This window comes from Suncus etruscus, chromosome X, assembly GCF_024139225.1.
Source record: "Suncus etruscus isolate mSunEtr1 chromosome X, mSunEtr1.pri.cur, whole genome shotgun sequence".
In the NCBI taxonomy this organism is placed as follows: Eukaryota; Metazoa; Chordata; class Mammalia; order Eulipotyphla; family Soricidae; genus Suncus; species Suncus etruscus.
Genome location: NC_064868.1, coordinates 87,689,519 through 87,712,620, shown reverse-complemented (window position 1 = coordinate 87,712,620; position 23,102 = coordinate 87,689,519). Strand labels below are relative to the sequence as shown.

The window sequence follows — 23,102 nt, the reverse complement described above, 5'->3', positions numbered from 1 at the left end:
TCTCTGTCTTTTTAGATTTTTTTAATGCAGACAGAAGATTGTTACATTCAATTTTTAAATTCATTTTGCCACTTTGTCTCTTAAGTGTAGTGGTTCACCATGGATATTGAGAAGATTATTTTTATGGGGTTTTGTGCCATCTTTCTGTAGAAGTTTGATATGTTTATCTTAAAGTATCACCTTCAGTTTTTCTAAAGCACTTTGGAGTTTATGGAGTTTGGGGGCAATAGTATTTTCATGGATTTTTGTATTATGAGAGTTTGACTGGATAATGTATTCTTGGTGAAGTGTTCATTTTGTTTTTTTTATTTTGTCGTGGTACCTCACCATTGTCTTTGGGCCCAACGATATCATATAATAGGTGTGCTGTAAATCTTAAAGATGCTACAATTTGTGGAGCAGTAGAGAATGTCTGTCCCAAAGACAGGAATGGCAGTGGGCAGGAGGGAACCTGGAGACATTGGTGGTAGGGAATGTGCACTGGTGAAGGGTTTTAATCATGAACAACTTTGCAATTGTGAAAAAAAATAAATGAGATAAACCCACAGATAATGATTAAAACATTATCACTTCATGACATGAAAGAGAATCTGAGAACAATAGTAGAGGGAAGTGGACAGTGCTGGTTGAACTGATATTAGAACATTGTATTATAAAACTCAACTATGGTAAATTATAGTGTCTCAATACAAATTTAATTAAAAATAGAGGTGGGACGTCTCCGCCCCACCCCCAATAGTGTCTCCGAGGCTTCTGGCATCTGCTGATGGTAGGGGACATTTCCCCCTCTTCGCTCCTCCCCTGATCACGTCCCTGAGGCTTCCGGTGCCTTTTGACATAGGAGACCTTCCCCTGGCTCCAACCCTCCCCCCTATCGCGTTTCCAAGGCTTCCGGTGCCTGCTGACGTAGGGAACCTTCCATGTCTCCGCCCCTCCCCTCATCACGTCTGTGACATAGGGAATCTTCCACGTCTCTGCCCCTCCCCCGATCGCATCTCCAAAGCTTCCAGTGCCTACTGAAGTTAGGGGACCTTCCCCCGTTTCCGTCCCTCCCCGATCATGTGCTTGAGGCTTCCAGGGCTGGCAGACAGTAGAGGACCTTCCTCTGTCTTCGTCCCTGCCCCACCATGTCTCCAAGGTCTTGGTGCCCCTGGAACAGGCTAGGAACTACAGATGGAAGGGGCTTCTGGCAGAGGCCTGGAGGGGGCAGAGCTCCGCTGACATCCACTTAGGGGAGAAGGGTTCCAGACTCAACAGCGCCCTCCAACATTGTGGCCAGGAGTGGTGCTGCACTGGCTGGCAACAAGAGGGGCAGCAACTAATCAGGCTCCGCTAGAGGGCACTCTAGAGGCCAAATCTCAGCCAGCCCACCCAACAGTTCCACCAAGAGCTGCAATCCAGAGAAGGTACTCAGCCCCACACCACAGGGAGTAAAAGCAGGCCAAAATCGAAAGGCACTGCTCTCCAAGCCACACCAATAAATGCAGAGAAACATGGGTAAACTGAAGAGGACCCTAATAACTAGAGACACAGAGAGAAACCCATGTAAGTTCCCAAGTCCACCAAAACACAGAGATCCAACAGATGAAGATTTAAAAGGAGGCATGAGAAAGGAAATGCAAGCCATAGTAAATGAAATGAGAGAAGCACTAGCCAACAAGTACAAGAAATCCATGGAAGAACAAATTAGCCAAATTAAAGAATATCTGATACAAAACAAGAGAGACTCCATACAAAAGGAATTAAAGGAATTAAAAGACATAGTTAAAAGCCATCTGAGCAGAATCACAGAGTTGGAGAAGCACATAAAAATACTCGAAGGAGTAGGAAAACCTATGCCTGCCCAGTGATTCCCGACTGTGAGTGTTGCCTGTGTGTGTTTTTCCACTGTCCTGTCTCCAAAACCTCTTGGGAGTGGGCCAAAAAGGGCCCAGAAAAATAGCACTTCCAGAGGCTCCAGAAGAGTGCAGCCGCGAAGCGAAGCAGAGCAGCCGCGAACTCTCTCTACCCAAAGAACCCCATCACAACACGCAGAAAAAAATCACACTATAAGAGGGAAAATAGGGAAACCTTGCAGGCAATCAACATGCACAGAGAATGAAGACAATAGCTCGGATGACCTAAAAAACTTCGACCATCTAATTAACCTCTCAGACAAGGAGTTTAGAATAGCAATATGGAAGATGTTTGTAGAACTCAAAGAAAGCATAGATCGATTTGAACAAAACACAAAGACAGAAATCAGAAAACTTCAAACTGAAATAACAGATCTGAAAAACATGGTAGCTGAACTGAAAAACTCAGTAGATGGCCTCGCGAGCAAGATAAAAGCAGCTGAGGACAGAATCAGTGTGCTGGAAGATGAGATGCAGAAAAACTGAACACAGCAGAAGAAATTGGAAAAGAACCTTAAGACAAACGATCAGGCAATGGAAAAAGTACTCAAGGAATGTGTACAGATGAAAATAGAAGTCTTTGATTAACTCAACAGAAACAACATAAGAATCAATGGAGTCCCAGAGACCCAGGTAGGAGATCTCCAGGAAGAATCAACTGTCAAAGACATTATCAATGAGATACCCCCACAGTTAAAGACTACATGCAATCAAATCCTGCATGCCCGAAGAGTACCAGCTAAAAGAGATCCAAAGAAAAACACCCCAAGACACATCCTCGTTACAATGACAAATCCCACAGATAAAGATAGAATACTGAAAGCAGAAAGATTAAAAAGGAAATTACATTCAAAGGAGCATGCAGTGTGGCCCTCCTAATCACCTCTCCCTAATGTGGACTGTGGCTTGATACCAGATTAGCTCCAAAAAAACTCCCAGTGCAAGAACTCTACCCAAGACCTCCCTGCCTGGAACCCCCACCTCACAAGGAAATCTCAAAAGACAATGGGGAAGCCTATACTATCATCATAAGTATAGACCTATATAACACTACCTCTTATACTGACTCTCCCCAAATGTAATCTCCTGTATCACTTTCTCCCTTTTACTTTTTTTTGTTTGTTTTCCCCCTTGTTTGTTTTGTTTTGTTCTTGTTTTTGTTTTTTGATTTGATTTTTTTTGCTTCTATTGGGTCTCAGCTGGCAGTGCTCGGAGGGTGCTCCTGGCTCTGTGCTCAGAGGTTGCCTCTGGTGGGTATGTGGGACCATGTGGGATGCCAGGATATGAGCAACCGTTCTTTTGCAGGAAGGACAGACGCCTTGCCTCCATGCTATCCCTCCTGGTCCCACTTTATTCCTTTAACTATGTCTTTTATTTAATCTTTTTTTTTCTTTTAAGAAACTCTTTTTTCTTTAGATATGTTTGAGTATATATATTTTTAGTTTTTGTCATGGGTCTGTTTTCTCTCTCCACCCCCAAATCCACCAGCAATATAATGTAGCACCACTTCCTGCAAAGGCATATTAAAAATAGGAGAAACTTTACGTGTAAAAACAAGCTCTTATATACTAGGGATAAGAACTTATACTTTTTTACATCACAGGGACATCTCTCACCCTGAATGTATGTCATGTGGAACCAGCCTAGATTCCAGGGAAATAGGCACCAAACATCCAGCCTTGACTCCTGGATCCCAGACATAGAAATGACAGAGTTCTCCACAACAGTTCCAGGAATCAATTCTCCTCCAGGGCATTCATAATGCTGCTTGACGCCTGTTCTAAATTGATAACCTGACAACAAGGAAATGGGAACAACTAGATCTAAGAGCAAGTTATCCTTCCTCTCCAGCCAACGATAAGACAAAATCAGAAGACATGACATCCTTTGATCTGTGAAAAAATCAAGATTGTTATATACAGATGACTGGTTGTTACAACCAGGTCTAGACAGTACGCATCCAGGGACCACCACCACCAACAACAAAAAAGCTCTAACCTAGCTTTTGGTCTACAATCTGTTCAACAAACAATGTCTCCAATTCCAGAGGTCTGACTGAGACAACTGCAAGTGAATGGGTCTTCCAGAAACATAACGAAAGACTCTATCCCAGGCTCCATTCTAGGAGCAACATAATGACCAAAAACACCAACTACAGAAGATAAATTAAAACAACACTGAAGAAGCAGAACTGCTAGAACCACAAAGAAAGCCTTCATCATAAGTTCCATTCCTTGAGCTGCACAGTCACCAAGATCTCTAGATACAGAGGTCTGATTTTACCATCCATGACGAAGCAGAAATCTTCCATACACCACAAAAGCACCGAGGAAAGAGTAAATGATCATGCAAGGAGTTTATAGTTAATCCCATGAAAGTATACTTCAGGGGTGGAAAAACCCTGAATCTCCTAGGCCAAGGGGATTTCCTCTATAGTATCCCCAATCGTTACTGTGCCTATGCAGGGAAAAAAGAAATAAAAGAAAAAGAGCACAAAATAATCATTTTTTCCACATATATATTTATTGATTGATCAATTGTTTTTTGACGTCCTTATTTTGGTGTAGATATTGAAGTTGATATCTCCTTTTTATTTATTTTATTTTATTTTATCTTATCTTCCTCTTTCTTTTTGCACTCTGGCATGATTTGATTTCAGAATCGAGACTATTGTGTGGTGCTTGTCTTTATTGCTGTAGTGCTCACTGGATATTTAATTTGACATTTATTTTTGTATTGTTATGGTGTTTCAATTACCTTTTTTATGTCCTCTCTCAAACTGAGATTGATAGCAACTAGAAGGACTCCGCTCATTTTCAGCATACTTTTTAAATTTTTTTCTTCTTATTCTTTACCCCATTCTATTGCCTTTCTTTCCCTCAAACAAAACCACATAGCTCGATTTATCTAGCTCAGCCTCTCAAATAGAGGGAGAAATAAGGGAGGGCACCAGGACGAAACAGATATATGATCACTGATAGTAAGCTAGACAGAGGGGACCATCTACCTTAGCAGCCCGGGGGGTGATGGTGGGGGATATGGGTTGCAGAAAGGGAACGGGGAAAGGAGGAGGACAAATTTGGTGGTGGGTATTCCCCTGATTCAATGTTAATATGTACCTAAAATACTACTGTGAAAGATACGTAAGCCACTATGATAAAAATAAATATTAAAAAATAGAGATGGTATGTTCTAGTATAAAGGGGAAAAGTTGCTTCTTTGTAATATCCTTCTTTGACCTTGATGCTTTCAGTATTCTATCTCTATGGTTTTCATCATTCTCATTAGATATGTCTTGGAGTCTTTTAGTTTGGATCTCTTTTAGCTGGTTCTCTTCAGACCTCCTTGATCTGTGTGCATGCACTTGATAGCTTTGGGAATTTCTCAGAAATTTTGTCATTTATGTTGATTCATCACATGTGTTGTCTCTCTGTTTTTTCGTGACCCTAATAATTCTTATTTTGTTCCTTTTGAATTATGATCCAACTTCTCTTGTCCCCTGTTCATAAATTTTTTTGTAGTGTTCTTTATTTTTGTGTGAAAGAAATAATATGAGGAAGTACAATTTTTGAGAAAAGAGACATAGTTGCCCTATTTTAAAAAAGTATATACTCAGGGACCAAACAGTAAATTGTAAAATGTTTGCTTTGCTGTGAAGAACCAGAAGACCTGGGTTTGATTCGTGATACCACATAGGTTCCCCTGAGTGATTCCTGAGCACAAAGTCAGATGCAAGTCCTGAGTACCACTGGGTGTGGCTTCCAAACCAAACTAAAATAAAAATAAATATCTTAGCCATGGTATATAGAATAACTGAACAATGAAATATAACATAATTGAAGGGAGATCTAGATCACCTTTGGCTTCACTATAGAAAGGGGAGGGACAGAGAAAGAAATGGGTGGAAGGAAGAAGAGGAGAAAGAGAAATAATGCATGTTCATAAATTTTAAGGTGCATTCCCCCCACTTTTTAGCTGTTCTTTAGAGGTTCTATGCATTGCATCTTGTAGCTAATTATTTTTGTCCTCAGTTATGTTATTCAACTGTTGAGACCCTCTTGTTTTTCATTTCTCTTACCTTAACATTTCTGATTGTATTTTTTTTATTTCAGCTCTTACATCCTACTGTTTTATTGTCAATTGCAAGATATCTTTGAGCTTATTAAGAATTCTCAACAGTACCTCTATGAAATCTTTTTCAGAGACATAATTAATCTAGGTGGATATTCTTTTTTTTTTTTTTTTTTTTTTGGTTTTTGGGCCACACCCGGTAACGCTCAGGGGTTACTCCTGGCTATGGGCTCAGAAGTTGCTCCTGGCTTGGGGGACCATATGGGACACCGGGGGATCGAACCGCGGTCCGTCCAAGGCCAGCGCAGGCAAGGCAGGCACCTTACCTCTAGCGCCACCGCCCGGCCCCTAGGTGGATATTCTTAGTTGCAATTTCAGAGCTCTTTCCTTTGTCCATTTCATTCTGAGGAGATTTGTATCATTTTCATATGACTCTTTTGGTAGTCTGTGGGAAATTGTTTTTAATACACTATTGATTTACCCTCCATTGCCAAGAAGGACTTTGTAGGAAACTCTATGGTTGCTGGTCTCTTCTTTTCCTGTCAAAGTTATTCCCTTCCAATTTGGTGTCCTTTTGTATTTGTGTGGTCTCTTGAGATGGTTCAAGGGATACATTCTCTTTTACTTGAACATGCTGCAACTGTATGATTAGAGGCCTATTGTCACTTGCTGCTACAGCTACTTTTGTGTGGATTTGTGGGATATTTTATTAGACAGATGGCTATTACAATATTGAAGAACACACTAGTACACTAATAACAGAGTTACTAAGTTCATCATGGGGAAGTTAGAGGGGCATGATGGGCTTGTGATGTGCAGCAGGCTTAGAAAATAACATATTTGGGGCCGGGTAGGTGGCGCTGGAGGTAAGGTGTCTGCCTTGCAAGCGCTAGCCAAGGAAGGACCGTGGTTCGATCCCCCAGCGTCCCATATGGTCCCCCCAAGCCAGGGGCGATTTCTGAGCACATAGCCAGGAGTAACCCCTGAGCGTCAAACGGTTGTGGCCCAAAAACCAAAAAAAAAAAAGAAAATAACATATTTAACAAAAACTATTTAAACACTGTGGTTTACAAAGTTTTTCATAATGCAGTATTTGAGTCACTCAATCTTCCATCCCTCACACCATCAGTGTGAATTGTCTTCCACCAATATCCCCCAATTCCCACCCACTCTCTAAGTCTTCCCCTTTAGCAGACACAAAATAATTTACTTTATATTGTTTGTTATAACAGAATGGCTAATGAAATTTATTGGAAATACTTCAGTAAAATAAAATGTGTGAAAAAATTTATGTCTCATAATGAGGTCATTCAAGTCATAATCTGAGATCATTATCATCATCATAATCACCATTATCTAAGCTGTTTGTTTCTAGTTGAGCCTTCTGTGTTATTGTTTTGATTTATTGAGCTGAGTTGGCTTCTAAGTTACTTTCCTGTGTAATTTAATGTGTTCCTACTGGGCTGTCAGTATTATGAAATTTGGAGCTATCATGTGGCCATATATACAGTCATGTGCTTCAGCAATTCTAGGATCTTTAGAACTGGGAAAATGAACTATTCCAATGACTTGGCTTGGCTTGAAGCTCTTGAGATTTGTCATGAAGCTATGGAATTTGGCCATTATTTATATGGCACCAGCTATAGAATGCGGGTGTGACTGCTGGGAATTCTCTCAATACAAAGTGGTGGTAGGAGGCTGCTCAGCTCCACTCTGGGAAGATCCTAGAGTTTTCAGTACAAAAAAACTGTATACATGAAATTTTCATTGTCTTGGCATCTCTGCAGAGATTAATCTTCTCTTTTGCCATGCAGAAATTCTAATTTGAGGGGCTGGAGTTGAAGCACAGCAGTAGGGCATTTGCCTCGCATGCTGCTGACCCAATCCCTGCCATCCCATATGGTCCCCTGAGCCAGGAGTTATTTTTGAGCACAGAGCCAGGAGTAACCCCTGAGCACTGCCGGGTGTGTCCTCCCCAAATAAAAAAATCTTATTTGATGTTTTCCATTTGTCTATTTTTTATTTTTGTTGCCTTGGCTTGTAGTATCATATCATTGAATTTGTCTTTGAGGTCCAAATGTTGGAGATCTCTGCCTATATTTTGCCCAATACACTTTATAGTTTCTGACTGTATCTTAGGTCTTTGGTACACTTTGAGTTAACTTTTGTGTGAGATTTTTCCAGCTTTATTTTTACACATGTACTGAAACTTAATTGATTCACAAAAATGTACAACAAAGTTATATATTTATCATAATTAAATTTCATACTATCCTTTGGGTCCATGATCTGAGTGAAAAAATTAAGTAATTACTGAATTTTTTTATTTTAACTTTAACACAGATAAAACTAGTATCTTTAACTCTTGAAGTTTTCTCTGATAATTTTACCTTGGCAAAAATACTTCTATTTTCTCAAAAGCATGAGGAAAATTTGAAATAAAAAATTAGTTAAGAACAGTCACTTGATCTATATAAAATTCATGTTTATAAAGTGGTCTTTAAGCCTATCTAAGAATCTGTACATTTTCTTTGGGCATATTTTTCTTAAAATTACAACTAGCTGTTGAAGGAGATATTGTTTCATTGCTATCCATCCTGAGGAGTAAACACGGAAAAAGTCTTGTGTAAATTTCTCACTCATCATTAATTTCCTTGAGAAATGGGATATAGGCATGTAATTTTCTTTATGAATGTATTTAATATTTTACTTTATTGATACCACAAAAGTTTTTTAAAGCATTACAAACAATAAAATAAAAAGTTGCATTCTTATAACATACAGTTAATAACACATTCACTGTAGCGAGAGCAATCAGACTATTTCCCATGCACTCTATGACTAGGCTGTTGTTACTATTCTCCATTTATTGAAATCTAATATATCTTACTGTTTTTTCTTATTTTCTGTTTTTTTTTTGTGACCATAAAGATACCAGTGGTACTCTGTAAAATAACAATATAAAATATGCACGAGTTTGGGAGACCAACCCAAGCACCATGTTTCTAACACTTCGAGTGGATAGGTCTGATGAAGCAGTACTGTGGTGGAGTGATATTACGTAGCCAGTGAGTTAAAATTTCATAGGAGTTAGTCTGCTTTTTGCCTCATGGCCTTTCTCTACCATGTGCTGCTTATCTACTATATGCTCATTCTCCTGATCCCAAAACCAGACTTCTTAATTATCTAAAACCCCACCCACAAGGGTAAGGGAAGTTCCTATAATCCAGGTGGGCTTTTACATACCAAAATAAGAGGTTAGGTAAAAAGGAAGTTGGGAGAAGGATTCACCTACAGTGCTCAATACTTACTTCTGCCTCTGCACTCAGGGATTACTATTGGAAGGGCTTGGTGGTATATGGGCTACTTGGGGTTAGAACTTAAGTTGGTTATATGCAAGCCAAGTGTCTTATCTGCTGTGCTCTCTTTCTGGACTCCCTTTTATTTTTTGTGGTGATTAGGAATCTAATCTAGATCTCATGCACGCAAGGCATGCAATTTACCACTGAACCACATCCCCACACCTGCTATATCCTGTTCTGAACAACACATAAGTCAAGACCTGAGCCAGAGCACAGACAGCTATTTCATGATCTGATTAGAGAAACAGAATAAAGTGTTTCCTCTAGCACATGAAATTAGAAGGACAAAGCTGATATTAGTCTCTCATGTCAGAGTATAAATTTATTCCATTGGCAGGACAACTTCAATTGAATGGGATTCTGACCCATATTTGACATATACCAAGACTGTCCTAGGTAACTGGGACATATGATTAACATATGTTTAGCTCAATTTAGGAAGGCCCACACACAGTTCGTCTTACATTCTCTTACATTTGCATCTTACTTGGACATATTTCTATTTCAGTCTTCCCCTTCACAAAATTCTAAGATCCCTAAAAGTAGGATTATATTTTGCTTGTGTTTAGGGTCCCCCATATTCTCATTTATAGTTCTTTCTTAGTAAATGTAGCCCAATGAGTAGTCTCCTCTTAGGACAAGGCAGATTGACATAGTGTATCTGTCTTAATTTAGTATCTTTAATTTTTTCTAGCTATTTGACCCTACAAATTTACTAAATTCATCTGTAATCAGCAACTAAATCTCATAAATAGATTGAGAGTTACCTATTTAGTCTCATAAATAATCTGTACATTTTCTCTGTTTCATAGGGAAGAAACCTACATTGAACAGAATTATTTTTTAACTTGAATTGGATTATAATATTCCAGCAGACTAGTATGTTTTGAAAGGCAAACAGAAGTGAAAGCTGCATCATTTAGTTTGTCTAAACTAAACTATACATCCTCCTTTGACTCCCATTCTGAAGTGCAATGCTATCTGAGATCATCATAGCAGTTATTTTCCTAGAGATCTCTGTAAGTTTTTTAGTTCTTGAGACATATCTGGCAATGCCCATGGGTTACTACTGGTTCCACACTAAGAAATCACTTCTGGCAGTGCTCTGGGGACCAAATGGGGTGCCAAGATTGAACCTGGATGGTATACAAGAAAGACAAATGTGTTAATACTGTAAATTCTCCAGTCTTAAGAGTTCTATACTTTAGGATCTAAAGAAAATAGTTTCCTGGTTTGACTCATCTAGCCACCCCTCTTTGATTTTTCCATACCCAGAGTGCTCAAGACTTACTTATGCTCAGATCTCACTCTTGGTGGGGCTTAGGGAATTTTATGGGGTTCCAGGAATTGAACTCTAGTCAGATACACACAAGGTAAGTCTACTCCTCTAACCTGCTAACTAATCTTTCTAAATTACAAAAGTTTAATGCCTTGGATTCAATTATGCTATTTCAATTGCATTGCTATTCCTAACAAGAAATTGTTTAGTATTAGAGTGGTTGAAAGGATAAAATTGCATGCTATGTGTGAAGGATTTACCATGGAACTCATAGACACCAGATTATCTGTGGAAACCATACATAAAGTTTTATTTTTTTAGTTTTAAATGGTTTTTTGAAAAATGAATTGAGTTTTATTTTGTGTACTATGGCTAACAAACCTATTAATAATGGAATTTCATATGTGAAACCTTCTAGCACTGCCAGAGTGAGTTCTTCCCTCCACCAACATCCCTGTGTCCCTATGTTACCTCCTTCTTCCTCATGGTATCTTTCTTACTGAGGACAGGTTTTCAGGTTTAGTTGCTTTAGGGCCACAAATACAATTTTATAAAGAAGCATGTGATCAACTGTGCTAACACCCAATGAAGGGTCAAGCAAAGTTGATTAAAAAAGAAACAAACTTCCTTTGAATAAAAGTAGCGATCTAGTTGGTTTTAAGTCATACATAAATCTGGTAAAATTGCATTTAGCAATTGAAAAGGAGATGTAGGCCCTTGTACAGAACTTACAACTTACAGTCCAGAAAGGGAATGTGGTCATAGTTACCATCTCAAGAAAAGGCTGATGACTTGGTAGAAAGCCCCCTTGCCTCAAAGGACAACTTGGGCTCTGATCATGGAAGTGCTTCAATAGGGATGACCAAGAAACTAGATGATTGATCTGAAATTCCAGTTTGGGTACATGCTGAAAGTAAAAATAGCTTTGCTCGTCACATTTTATTTTGTAAGCTTTGACATAAAGAACTGTATGTAGAGACTGTTTCCTTTTGTGTAAAAAAAAAACACTAAATAGAAACTGTTGTTGATTTTCAGTGTGGAAGAGAGCCTTGTTCTCAGTGATATCAGTGGAATTGTGGGGGAAGAAGCCCGAGTGGAGTCTTTGAGGAGTTAATATTGTTCTATCAAGGGAAGAGGAGATAAGAGGCTGCACTTGACAGGAAAGATAGGATGGTGGGATGCCGGGTACATAATATAAATATAAAAACTAGTAATAGGATGATAACAAACTCGGCACATACCTAGAATGAGAACAGTGTGGAATGTGTGTACCTTAATCTTAATACCATCAACTGTGACTAACCGATGCTGATACTTTACAGTCCTGACTGATGACGTCTTGTTGCCAGTAATAATTCTCGTCAGCTTGGTCAGCCTGTCTTAGTTTAGCTCTTGCACATGTCTTAAAGATAATGATGATTAAAAGCATTTGGGAAAATGTCAATGCCTAAATCTCCAAACTCACCATTCCCAGGAGGTTACATCTTTCCTCAGTCATTTGGAATCTGAATTACTTTATATGTTGATTAAGAATTCCTGAAGTTATTTCCAACCTGTCTGCATGCTTCTTAGTTTAAAATCCCACTTTTATAAAGTAGGAGTAATCTGGCACTTTTCAAAGTGAAAGCTTGTTCTCTAGAAGCCTCCGCAATTATTTCAATGGGAGACAGGAAGTGTCAAAGGCAGCTTGGTCTGCTTGGATACAGTTTAAAAAGGGAAGTTATATTTATTACCTCAATGTTTTGCCTAGCAGGACACTCCATAAATATTTGCTGAGTGCTTGCCTTCTACAAGAATCTGGAGCATGCCAAAGCACCAGGCTACATTCAGGCTCCTTGTAAGTATTTTGACATTTATTTGAGGAGAGGCCTAACCATCACAGTGGTTTCAGACATTCAGTGGGATTTCTTTTTCACACGATCTTACTGGTCCTTCTCCGGAAGTAGATTATCTTAGTACTTCACTTCATAGATGGTCAATTGAGGCTCAACAAAGTTAAAATTTTCCCCAGACAGTTATAACACGGGAGAGCCTGGATTTGAGATTCTAGAAGAGAAAAAAAAATCATCCTGTAATGATAGAAATGCTCCCTGCCTGCAATTTTCTATAGAGTATTTGTCATTCACGTGTGACCCAAATACTGAACAATAGAAACATCACTAAAGCAACCTAGGAAGTGCATTTTTATCTATTTTGGGGAGAGTCACACCCAGCAGTATGTTTAGGGTTAAATTTTGACTCTGCACTCCAGGAGGATGAACCCTGTTGTGCCATGTGCAAAATCAGCTCCTTAACCATTGTAGTATTGCTTTACTCCCAGGTTTTATATTTTTAATCACATTTATTTATTTTGGAGGGCTTGGTCCATAGCCAGCAGTGTAAAGCTATACACATATGGCTTTACACACCATATATGGCCCCAGTGGTCCAACCGGGGTTGGCTACATGCAGGCAAGCACTTTACCACCTGTTCTAGCACTCAGGCCTCAAATTCAGATATCACCAAGTGATATCCACCAAGTGGCAGCTACCATAATTGGAAGTGCAGCCCCAAGAGGTGCAGATGCTTTCCATAGTGCCACAGAGGTCACTGTAAACTCGGCTTAATGAGGCTCCATAGCCATTTGATTTATTCCCCCAGCCTAGCATCATCCAATTCCTCCTTGAGTGTTGAAAGATATTTCCTCCCCATAAAGCAAAGACAAATAAAGGATCAATGAAAAACTCCATTTGAACCCAGAAATGGAGAAGTGATATGGGTCTTGGGTGGTGGTTAGGAGTATGACTTAGTTTGCTCTCTCAGAGCAATCTGGAAGTTGAAAATTATCAGCTTGGCGGCTGTGTAGCTGTACCATTATCTAGGTTGAGGAACTAGAGTTGATTTTTCTTACTAACTCTTGCTCAAGTTCTTAAAACCTAGTGGGCTTTGGTCTATATAGTTCAAGGTCACCTGAACTCATGTTCATTCTTTGTTGACCTGAGTGGTACCTTCTACTCCTTCAGAAGTCTAGTACATCATCTCAAAAGGATTTCATGGGACTCACCTTTCAACTTGTTTAAACAGAAGGATAAGGACTGGATATATTCTCTAGCTCTGCCTATTCTGCCCTTATTTTCTGACTCTCTTTCAAAATATGAAAATAGTGACTTCCTGTACACTGATCACATAAGCAAGAATTAAAAATCTTTAAATATTCACGTCCCTGCTTAGTTTGTCTTAGGGGAACTAGAAGAATTTTCCCCAAGTTCTTTCTAGCTCTGATTTCCATCCAAAGTCTAAGAATGGATATTCCCACACAGAGTGCTTGGTGTGTAGGTGGCATTTTCTCCAGGATTTCCAAGTGGAGTTAAGCCTGGATGCTAGATCATTTTCTTCTTCCTCTTTATCACTCAGAGCCAGGATTTTAATTTATATGCTTCTTAAGTCTAGATCTTTTGTATAATCTTCAGGCATTTTTCTGCCCCAATTTCTGCTCTCAGATTCACTCTCTTTTCTAACATTTCTAATCTGGAAAGACATCCTGAAGTTCTTGGAAGTTAACTCCAAATCTTCTATGATTGACTGGTTTATTTTGAACAAGGTAAATTCTCCCTAGTAGCTCTCCTTGATGAATCAAATGATTTATATGCCTAGTCTTCACTTTTCTTGCTCATTATTAACTATATGAGCAAATTTTTCTATTATGGCATAAGAATGGAGTTTCTTTTTCTTATAACTGTACTTGTATATGAGAACTTACCAAGTGTTTTCATAATGCAGTTATTTCATGCATTTGATGTTCCAATATCAATTCTACCACCAGTATTACATTCTCTCTACCATTTTTCAAGTTTCCCAAGTATATCTCCATGCCTGCTCCTTTTTGCCAGTATCCGTAGCAGGTACACAATAATTTATTTTACATTATTTTTATTATATTCGTAATAAAATATTTAATTCATTAAAGTGGCAAACAATTATCAGAAGTTCAGTAAAAGAAAAGCTGTAACTTTTTTATATCTCATAATGGTGTCATTAAAGTCATTGTCTTAGGGTTTACAAAGCTGTTCATTTATAGTTGAGCCTTGTGTACTATTTTCACGTATTGAGCTTAGTGGACTCTGTGTTTCTTTCCCATTTAGTTTGGTGATTCCTACAGGGCTGTCAGTAATATAGAATTGGATTGTGTAGCAGTAGAACTGGGACGATTGGCTTGGCATTTTTTGAAATAGTTGTGAAGCTGTGACGCTATGTTGTTTATATGCTGAAGGCTGTGAGGTATGGGTATGGCTTCCTTCTGGCAGTATTGGTTGGTGGGTGTCCCAGAGCAGGGCAGAAGCCCATGCACACTTTGAGAATACCCCAGTTTTTCTGGTTTCTTAAATAAGTAGATTAACATTATTTCTATAATTGCTCTCCAAGTTTCTCTACATACCCAGGGAGGCTTCCAGAAGCCTCTCCATCCTTACTTTAAAGAAGAAATTGACTAGCACTTACAAATCCCTCTGATATTTGAGAAATAAGAGGTAATATTGTTATCACTCCTGGTCACATCATAGTCATGTAATCAGAATATTGTACTTGGTTATCTTTGCTTAGTTTAGAATTATAACTTAAATTTTAGGTTTGGTTTTTCACTTTTGTTTACAGGCTATATCTGAAGTGCCCAAAAATCTTACCATGCAGTGCTAAGAGGACAGCATAGTCACAGGGGTAAGTCTGGGTCTTCTGCATGCAAAGCACACTGACCCTTTGTATTCTCTCTCTCTGGCCCCCAATTTTCAGCCTTTTAAGAGAAACTTTGTGCTTGGATATATTGCACATGTAAATATATGACATTGGCCTCTATACCCTAGCTAGGTAATATGTTTTTCACAGTAAATAACCCTTAGTTACTTTAACATCATCAGACTTTAACACCTAGGCTTTTAAATTTGGTATCTGTTTGCATCACAAAGGACTTAGAAGAGCCATAAAATTCTAGAACATGCATATGTACAATGAACACAATATTCTATCACTGTCTTATCATATGATTACAGACTTAAAAAGTTGAGAAGAGATCAAAGAAGCTGGACACCTTTTTTTGAGCACTTCTTCCTTTAATTATGTATTGATTATAATCTTTTGGGTAAGGCTATGCAGGTTAACCAGTTCAATGAAAATGCCACTTTCAAAAGTAAGGATTTGTATTTTAACAGTTTATTCTTCCCAGGTTTCTAATTTATTACATACTATCAAAATTATACAGGGGAAAATGAATGAATTGTGCTAATTAGACAAATACATACTTATGAATGCAGAGGGGTTTGAAAATGAATGGCTCTAATTTAACAGGAAGTACATATTGTTTACTTTTGCTTAAGTTATTGTAAATAACTTAAATTATTTAAGTCTTAAAGAAAAAAGAAAGCAGGAAGTTAGTATTAAGGGAGACTTCTTTTTGCTGATTAGTCCTTTTTCACTTTATCAGAACTAGTAGGGAGCCAGCTGGAATGGAGTCTGGAAAATATGGTGAGTAAAGTCCCATTCCAAGAATCATAGGATATAGTATGAAAAGGTGAGCATGGACAGGCCAAGATATAACCCTATAGTCATTAGACAACTTGGCAAGTCTGGAACAATTTTTCATAATCCAGTATGAATTAGATATCCATTGAAATCCATTAGAGTCCATTGAATTCCAGAGTCTTTAATTCTCGATACCTAATGGGATAAAACCAGTATCATTTCAAAGTCTACCACTTTCTTTGTGCTTGTACTCTACATATACAGCATGCCTTATTGACATCTTTGGAAGTGAACATTATCAATAGATAACTTCAGATCCTGCTCCCATAGATATCCCAGTATTTTCAGGGGGTTTTCTCCTTTAGGGTCCATTGAAAGGGTCAAGTCATACAGATAATCTAATAGTCCAAGGTACTATTTGTCTCCATTCATAAGACCTACAACAAATACAGTGTTTGGTTCACATTTGCCATAAACATTTTAGATGACTCTTTAATGTATTATCTAATCATGGAAATGTGGTAAGGATGATAGTACAGTAGATGGAGGACTTTCTTTTTTTTAAATAATTTTTATTTTGACCAAAGTGGATTACAAATCTTTCACAGTAATATTTTAGGTACAGAGTGACATTGAATCAGGGGCAATCCCACCACCGATGTCCTCTCCCTACTCCTGTTCCCAGCATGCACCCCATTTCCCCCTCCTTTGCCCCCCAAGCTGCTATATACTTGGAGTACTTTCTTTGCACATGGCAATTCCTAATATAATTCCCAGCATCCATATTGTCCCCTGAGATCATCAGGAGTGATACCTGAACAGAGATTTGACTAAGCTCTGATCACCACTAGGTTAGTGCCCAAAACCTACCCCTTCAAAAGAACAAAAAATATATAAGTTTTCCTAAGCAAGTAACACTTTATGGGGCATTTTATAATTCTCTAAACTAGCAACAACATTTTCTCCTTCATGAATTGAATCTGAGCTGGGTATCAAAGGAGATATGCATCACCCTCAATTTCTTACAGAAAAATAAAAATAACTGGACAATAGAACTAAATTACCCACAAAAGTCCATCAAACCCATAAAAATAGAATTATTATTTCTGAAGTATCTTGCTCTTTAAAATGTGAATGTTTTCTGACATATAGTCATTAGTAGAAGTCACAGTTGCCATTTATGAAAAGTCCTCTGTAGTCTAGGCATTGTGTGAAGTTATACAAAAACTATACATATTAGAGTGTATATATATGACCTGTATACTAAATGTGCAAAATATACAAAATCCTAATATTAAATGACAAATAATCTCAAATCTAAGTCATCTAGATTTAAATGAACTTAAAGACCATCCTTAGAATTTGAGGATCACTCTATATATCCTATGATTTGTTCTTCTAAACCCTTATTATCTAAATTCCATCCTGAAAACTTGTCAGAAAAGCAAAGTCTAAGTTCTTTCCTAGACTAAGTCAGAAGTTGCATTTCCACAAGTTCCAGAGGTGATTTACAGGCACACAGAAGTTCAAGTTCAAGAAGCTGGGTTAATAATTTTTATATCAAGGGATGAGGTAATAAATATTTGAAGTTTGGAGGGCCAGGAATGCAGCTCAATGAGACAGTTATATCTTACATATGGAGGACCCTGGGTTAAATCCCAACACTGCAAATGAAAAATTTTCTGGGCTGTATGTACTTGGTTACGAATACTCAGCTTTGTCATTGTAGCCCAAAAACAATAACAGGCAGCACACAAAAGAATGTAAGTGGCCATGTTCCAATGAATATATTTTTCAAAATTAGCAGTATGAGGCCACAAATTGCTTGTCAAGCTCTGTTTTTTTTATACTCTGCATTTGATTGTTTCCTACCACATTAGGACTCCTTGAATGAAGGTTATACCTGTTCATTTCTCCACTGCCATCTGTGGTACAAACATTCTTGATGGAGGTGGCTTTGTTCTGTTGATATGAAGGTCTATTCATTAACAGTTCAGAGGAGAGGCGAAATAAGTGTGTTGAAAGCACCATGTTCTTACAACATAGGAAGTCTCACTGCTTTGGTTCCAGTCAAGCACCACCTGTCAATTTTATAAGCATGGGAATATGCTTGTTTATGCCACTGAGAGAATATTTAGTTTGTTGAGTTTCCTTTTATGTCATCTGTTTTCCTAGATATCTAAGTTCATAGTAACTGATTTCTTTGAGACTTATGTGTCACACCAGAAAGAGCAGTACATTTGTGAAATATTTTTCACACCTGTAAGAATACGCACTGGCACGGATGTTCTACTCTCCCTTTAGATCAGCACATTTTAATTTGGAGTCTTGAAATTCAGATGATCCTGGAACACTTGAAAATCGTTTACTCAATGCATGTGTGAAGATTGGGAGATAGCTCGAAGGATTGAAATGCATACTTTGGGGCCCGGAGAGATAGCACAGCGGCGTTTGCCTTGCAAGCAGCCGATCCAGGACCAAAGGTGGTTGGTTCAAATCCCGGTGTCCCATATGGTGCCCCGTGCCTGCCAGGAGCTGTTTCTGAGCAGACAGCCAGGAATAACCCCTGAGCAACGCCAGGTGTGGCCCAAAAACCAAAAAAAAAAAAAAGAAATGCATACTTTGAATATAGTTTAATTCCCAGCACTGTATGTTTCCCAGATCACCACCAGAAACAGCTGAACACTGAGTCATGAAAAGCCTTTGTGGACTTCAAGGGTTTCCCAAAACAAAAATCAAATAGTATCAATGCACTTTTTCTGGGGGAATGTCTAGAGTTGTTATAGATTTTTAAGGTGCGTAAGTGATGAAAGAGGATTAATAGTCACTTTAAACTTGAACAATAGCCTGGAATTATTGAAAATGCATTTTTTGTTGTAAAGGGCTCTGACTATGATTTCCTCAAATAATTTATAGATTCATGTTTGATGTTGAGGGCTTTAATCAGTTTGATTTATGCATGCTGTGAGATAAGGGACTAAGTTGCACTTTTTATATCTGACTGATGTTTTGTTTTCATTTGGGTTCATAATTGGCAGTGCTAAGGACTTACTCTTAGTTCTAGATACCTGTGAGTGCTAGGGACAGTATGAGGTGCTGGGGATTGAAATTGGACCAGCTGTGTGCAATACAAATGCCTTACGCACTACAATATCTCTCTGGTTCCACTATGGACTAGTATTCTCAATCCTAATTTTCAAGAGGCTTTCCTTGCTCCACTTCACCCTATGCTACTTTGTCAAAGATAAGCTGACCATATATGATCCAGAAATTCCACTTTTTACTATCTAACCCCAGAGCCCAAAATATCTCTTCAGAAAGGACATTTGTACTATTATAATCAACTTTATTTGTAATGAATTGCAACTTCATTCACAAAAGCTAAACTCTAGAAACAAATTAAGTGTTCAAGAACAGATGAGTGAGTTTAAAAAAACTGTGGTACATACACAATGGAATGCTACTTTGCTATAAGAAATGATTAAATTAAGTTAGAAAGAGAGGAACAAAAATATAATGACTTTTCTTATATAAAAATGTAATACCAGAATAACAGGTGACCAAAGACAATAGAATTTGAAAACTTGTTTTCAGAATTGAATTTATCATTGGTGTCATATAAGGATAAGCTAAGAATGAGTATGGGGTGGATATGCAGGGAGGTATGGAGGTATGGGTGGGGTTAGTAATATAATATGCACTTATGACTATAAAATATTTATTAAAATGCTTTTTATCTCTGGAAAACCCCATATTCCCTATTGAATGCATATTCCTCTTTTGTTTTTGTGTTTTAGACATCTGTAAGTAAGTTTCTTGTAATAAAAAACATTTTGCTTCACTGAAAAAGTTTATAAAGTAATACACTTAGCAAAAAATCACTGTAACTACATTGACATGAAATTCTACATTGTAATTTAAATGCCAATTTCTTACTTTTAAAATGAGAACTGATAATGTGGCAAGATCACATATTTTGGAAAAAGCTAACCATTTCATTGTCTGGACATTTCAAACAACCCCTTACCACTGTATCTGAAGTCAGAAGCAGTCGCACCAGTCTTTGCCTTAGGGAGATGACAGGGAGCTTGGAGGATCTGTTTTTGGCTTCTGAGTTTCAAAAGCCGAACCCGGGAAAGTTGTGTGAGAAATAATAAACAGAGCAGCAGTGGGAACACTCTATGTATCTGTCCGAGAAAAGGATTTCTCTGCTTCTGCTGAAGATGATTTGCAGTAAGAGGAAAGTTGAAGATAGCATAGGTTTGTGCAGGCTCCTTCCATCACTGGTTTCACGCCTTCCACTCCATGTACAGGACAATGACACTTTTACATTGATTTTAGGGTTTTGGAGCAGAGAACTAAAATTACAGCACCCTTCTCTGACCCTCTCTTGAGACTGAGTCCAGTAAAGTAGTAGGACACCAACGGTGGAAATATCTGAATGGTAAGGTGATTTGGTAGGAAGACCTAAGAAAAGGGTTCCTGGAATAGCCTGAAATTCAAGTAGTACAAAAACAGCAGAATATTACTTGGGCCTTAAGAGTTACACAGACCTGAGAGCTACACAGATGAGCTTTAGTTCTCTTTTATTTTAATCTTTAAAAAATTAAATTACTTTATTTAAATACTGTGGTTCCAGGTTCCTAATACAGTTGGTTTTTTTCATAGGTACTAAGTTGTTCACGATTGAGTTTCAGTCATACAATGTCAAATACCTTTCACCAGAGCACATTTTCCCTTCACTAATGTCCACAGTTTCCCATTATATCCCCCACCTGCCTTTGTGGCAGGCATTTTTCTTGTCTTTTTCTCTATCTTCTTTTACACATTTTCAAACATTATGATTTTCAATATTGTTACTGAAGGGGTACCATGCCTGTCTATCTCTTTTCAGCACCAGGTTCTTGTAATTGGCTCTCTTGAAGAAGCCTTGTGGCACCTAGGCAAGGGGATGTGGCAGTGATCTATGTCCAAAGACCATCAAACAGCAGATGGGAATGAAGACAGTTTAATGACTGTGAAAGAAGGCAGTAGGAAACTAAAAAAAGTTCTGGGAACTGATCCAGTCAATGACACCTTGTACACTTAGGAGGAAGGGACAAGGCCAAATTCCCTCTATCTGAGCATAACAAGAGTAATTAGAAGTATGAAAACCTTTTTGTTTGTTTGTTTTTGGGCCACAGCCTGTGAAGCCCAGGTGTACTCCTGGATATGCGCTTAGAAATAGCCCCTGGCTTGGGAACCACATGGGATGCCGGGGGGATCAAACCACTGTCCGTCCAAGGCTAGCACGCGCAAGGCAGACATCTTATACCCTGTGCCAATAGTTTGGCCCCAGAAGTATGAAAATCTTAAAGAGAATTCTTTTCCCCATATTTCTGAGTTAATAAATAAATCATTATCTTCCCACCCTTCACAGGACTTGAGGTATTCTACATACGTAGGATGATAAAGTCTCTTCTATGTTTTAAAACAATTTTTATTGAAGTATTGAGATTTATAATACTGCTAGTCACACTTTTTATGCATATACCAAATAAATACCACACCAATTTCTGGAGAGACTGATTCCCTCCATCAGTGTCCCAAGGATCCCTACAACCCTCCTCTCTCATGTAAGCTCTGTTCTATCAACAAAATCTTCAGTTCTAATGACTTTGATTATTTGTTATTATCTTACTATATTTCCTTACACTCCACATGCAGGAAACATTTTTGTCTGTGTGTTACTGGTGACATAAATACTTATGTAGATAGAGTTAATGCCATGAAATTATACATATTTTTTCAAAGCATAAATAATTGTAGAGGTATATAAATTTAAAGAATATTATAGATAATTTGTGATAATAAATTGTAGTTTACATAAAAATAGTAAATCCTATTTTAGTAGGTGAAGATAATTAAATTTAGAGTGAAGAAAATTAAGAAAATTTAAAGTGAAATCTGAATAGGCTTATAAAATATCAACTGTGCTTTTTCCTAAGGAAATATTAGCCTTATATTAATATTATAGAACCTGGTTATCTGAATTAAAAATAGATTATTGTAATAAATAGCTCTGGATATATAAACATGAGATATAAAACATTGAACATGAATTAGACATTTATATGTTATCAAACATGTAGACTATCTCTTAGCAAGCTTGGAGTAAATACACTTTCTGATTTTTGAGCCATACCTTGTGGGGCTCAGAGGTTATTTCTGGTACTGCACTGAGAAATCATTCATGGAAGTTTCAGGGGAAACATATGGGAAGCAAGAGATCAAACTCAGATGAGCCACATGCAATGCAGTGCCCCAACCACTTTAGTATTTCTTTAGCTCATATGCATACCTTTATTAATTTAGTAGAGGGAAACCATGAGCACCATGAATGGGTACTATTCTCAGTGGCAGGTGCTGAGAAAATTCTCCTGTTCTTTAAAAAACTCAATTATAAAGCTTGTGTGAAATCAGAAAAGACCCTGTATAGCAAAAACCATACTGAAAAATTAAGAAAGTGGAAAGCATGCCATTACTTATCTTGAAGCTATACTATAAAGCCACAGTGATAAAAACAAACAAACAAACAGCATGGTACTAGAATAAAGACAGATTCTGTGACCAGTGATTCAGAATAAAATATCTTGATTCAAACCCATATATATATATGGTCAGATAAATTTTGGCAAATTAATTGATAGCATGAGATGTAATAAAGACAGCCTCTTAATCAAATGGCCTTAGAAAAATCAAATAACAACCTGTAAGACATTAAAGATGAAACCATACCTCACATACTATGTAAAAGTGAACTCAGAGTGAACAAAAAACCTTGAGGTCAGAACTGAACATATTAAAGTACATTGAGGAAAATATAAGTAGAATATCCTAAAACCTAGATCTCAAAGGAGTTTTTAGTAATATAATGCCAATGGCAGAGTCTACAGAATCAAAACTGAACAAATGAACTACATCAAATGAAAAAGTATGGCAAAAGAAGCACAGACAAAAACTAA

The 23,102-nt window shown here is 37.8% G+C and overlaps 1 protein-coding gene across 1 annotated transcript in view; it reads right to left on the bottom strand.

Annotated features, from left to right (window-relative positions):
• The window catches only part of LOC125998935 (olfactory receptor 56A4-like), a 46,506-nt gene extending 28,377 nt beyond the window's left edge, over window positions 1-18,129 (bottom strand). Inside the window, exons 1-2 of the mRNA XM_049766953.1 lie at window positions 17,971-18,129; window positions 11,911-12,009 (exon numbers count right to left, since the gene is read on the bottom strand). Coding sequence (XP_049622910.1) covers window positions 11,911-12,009; window positions 17,971-18,129 — 258 coding nt within the window. The remainder of the gene's footprint in view (window positions 1-11,910; window positions 12,010-17,970) is intronic.
• Window positions 18,130-23,102: the final 4,973 nt, after the last annotated feature.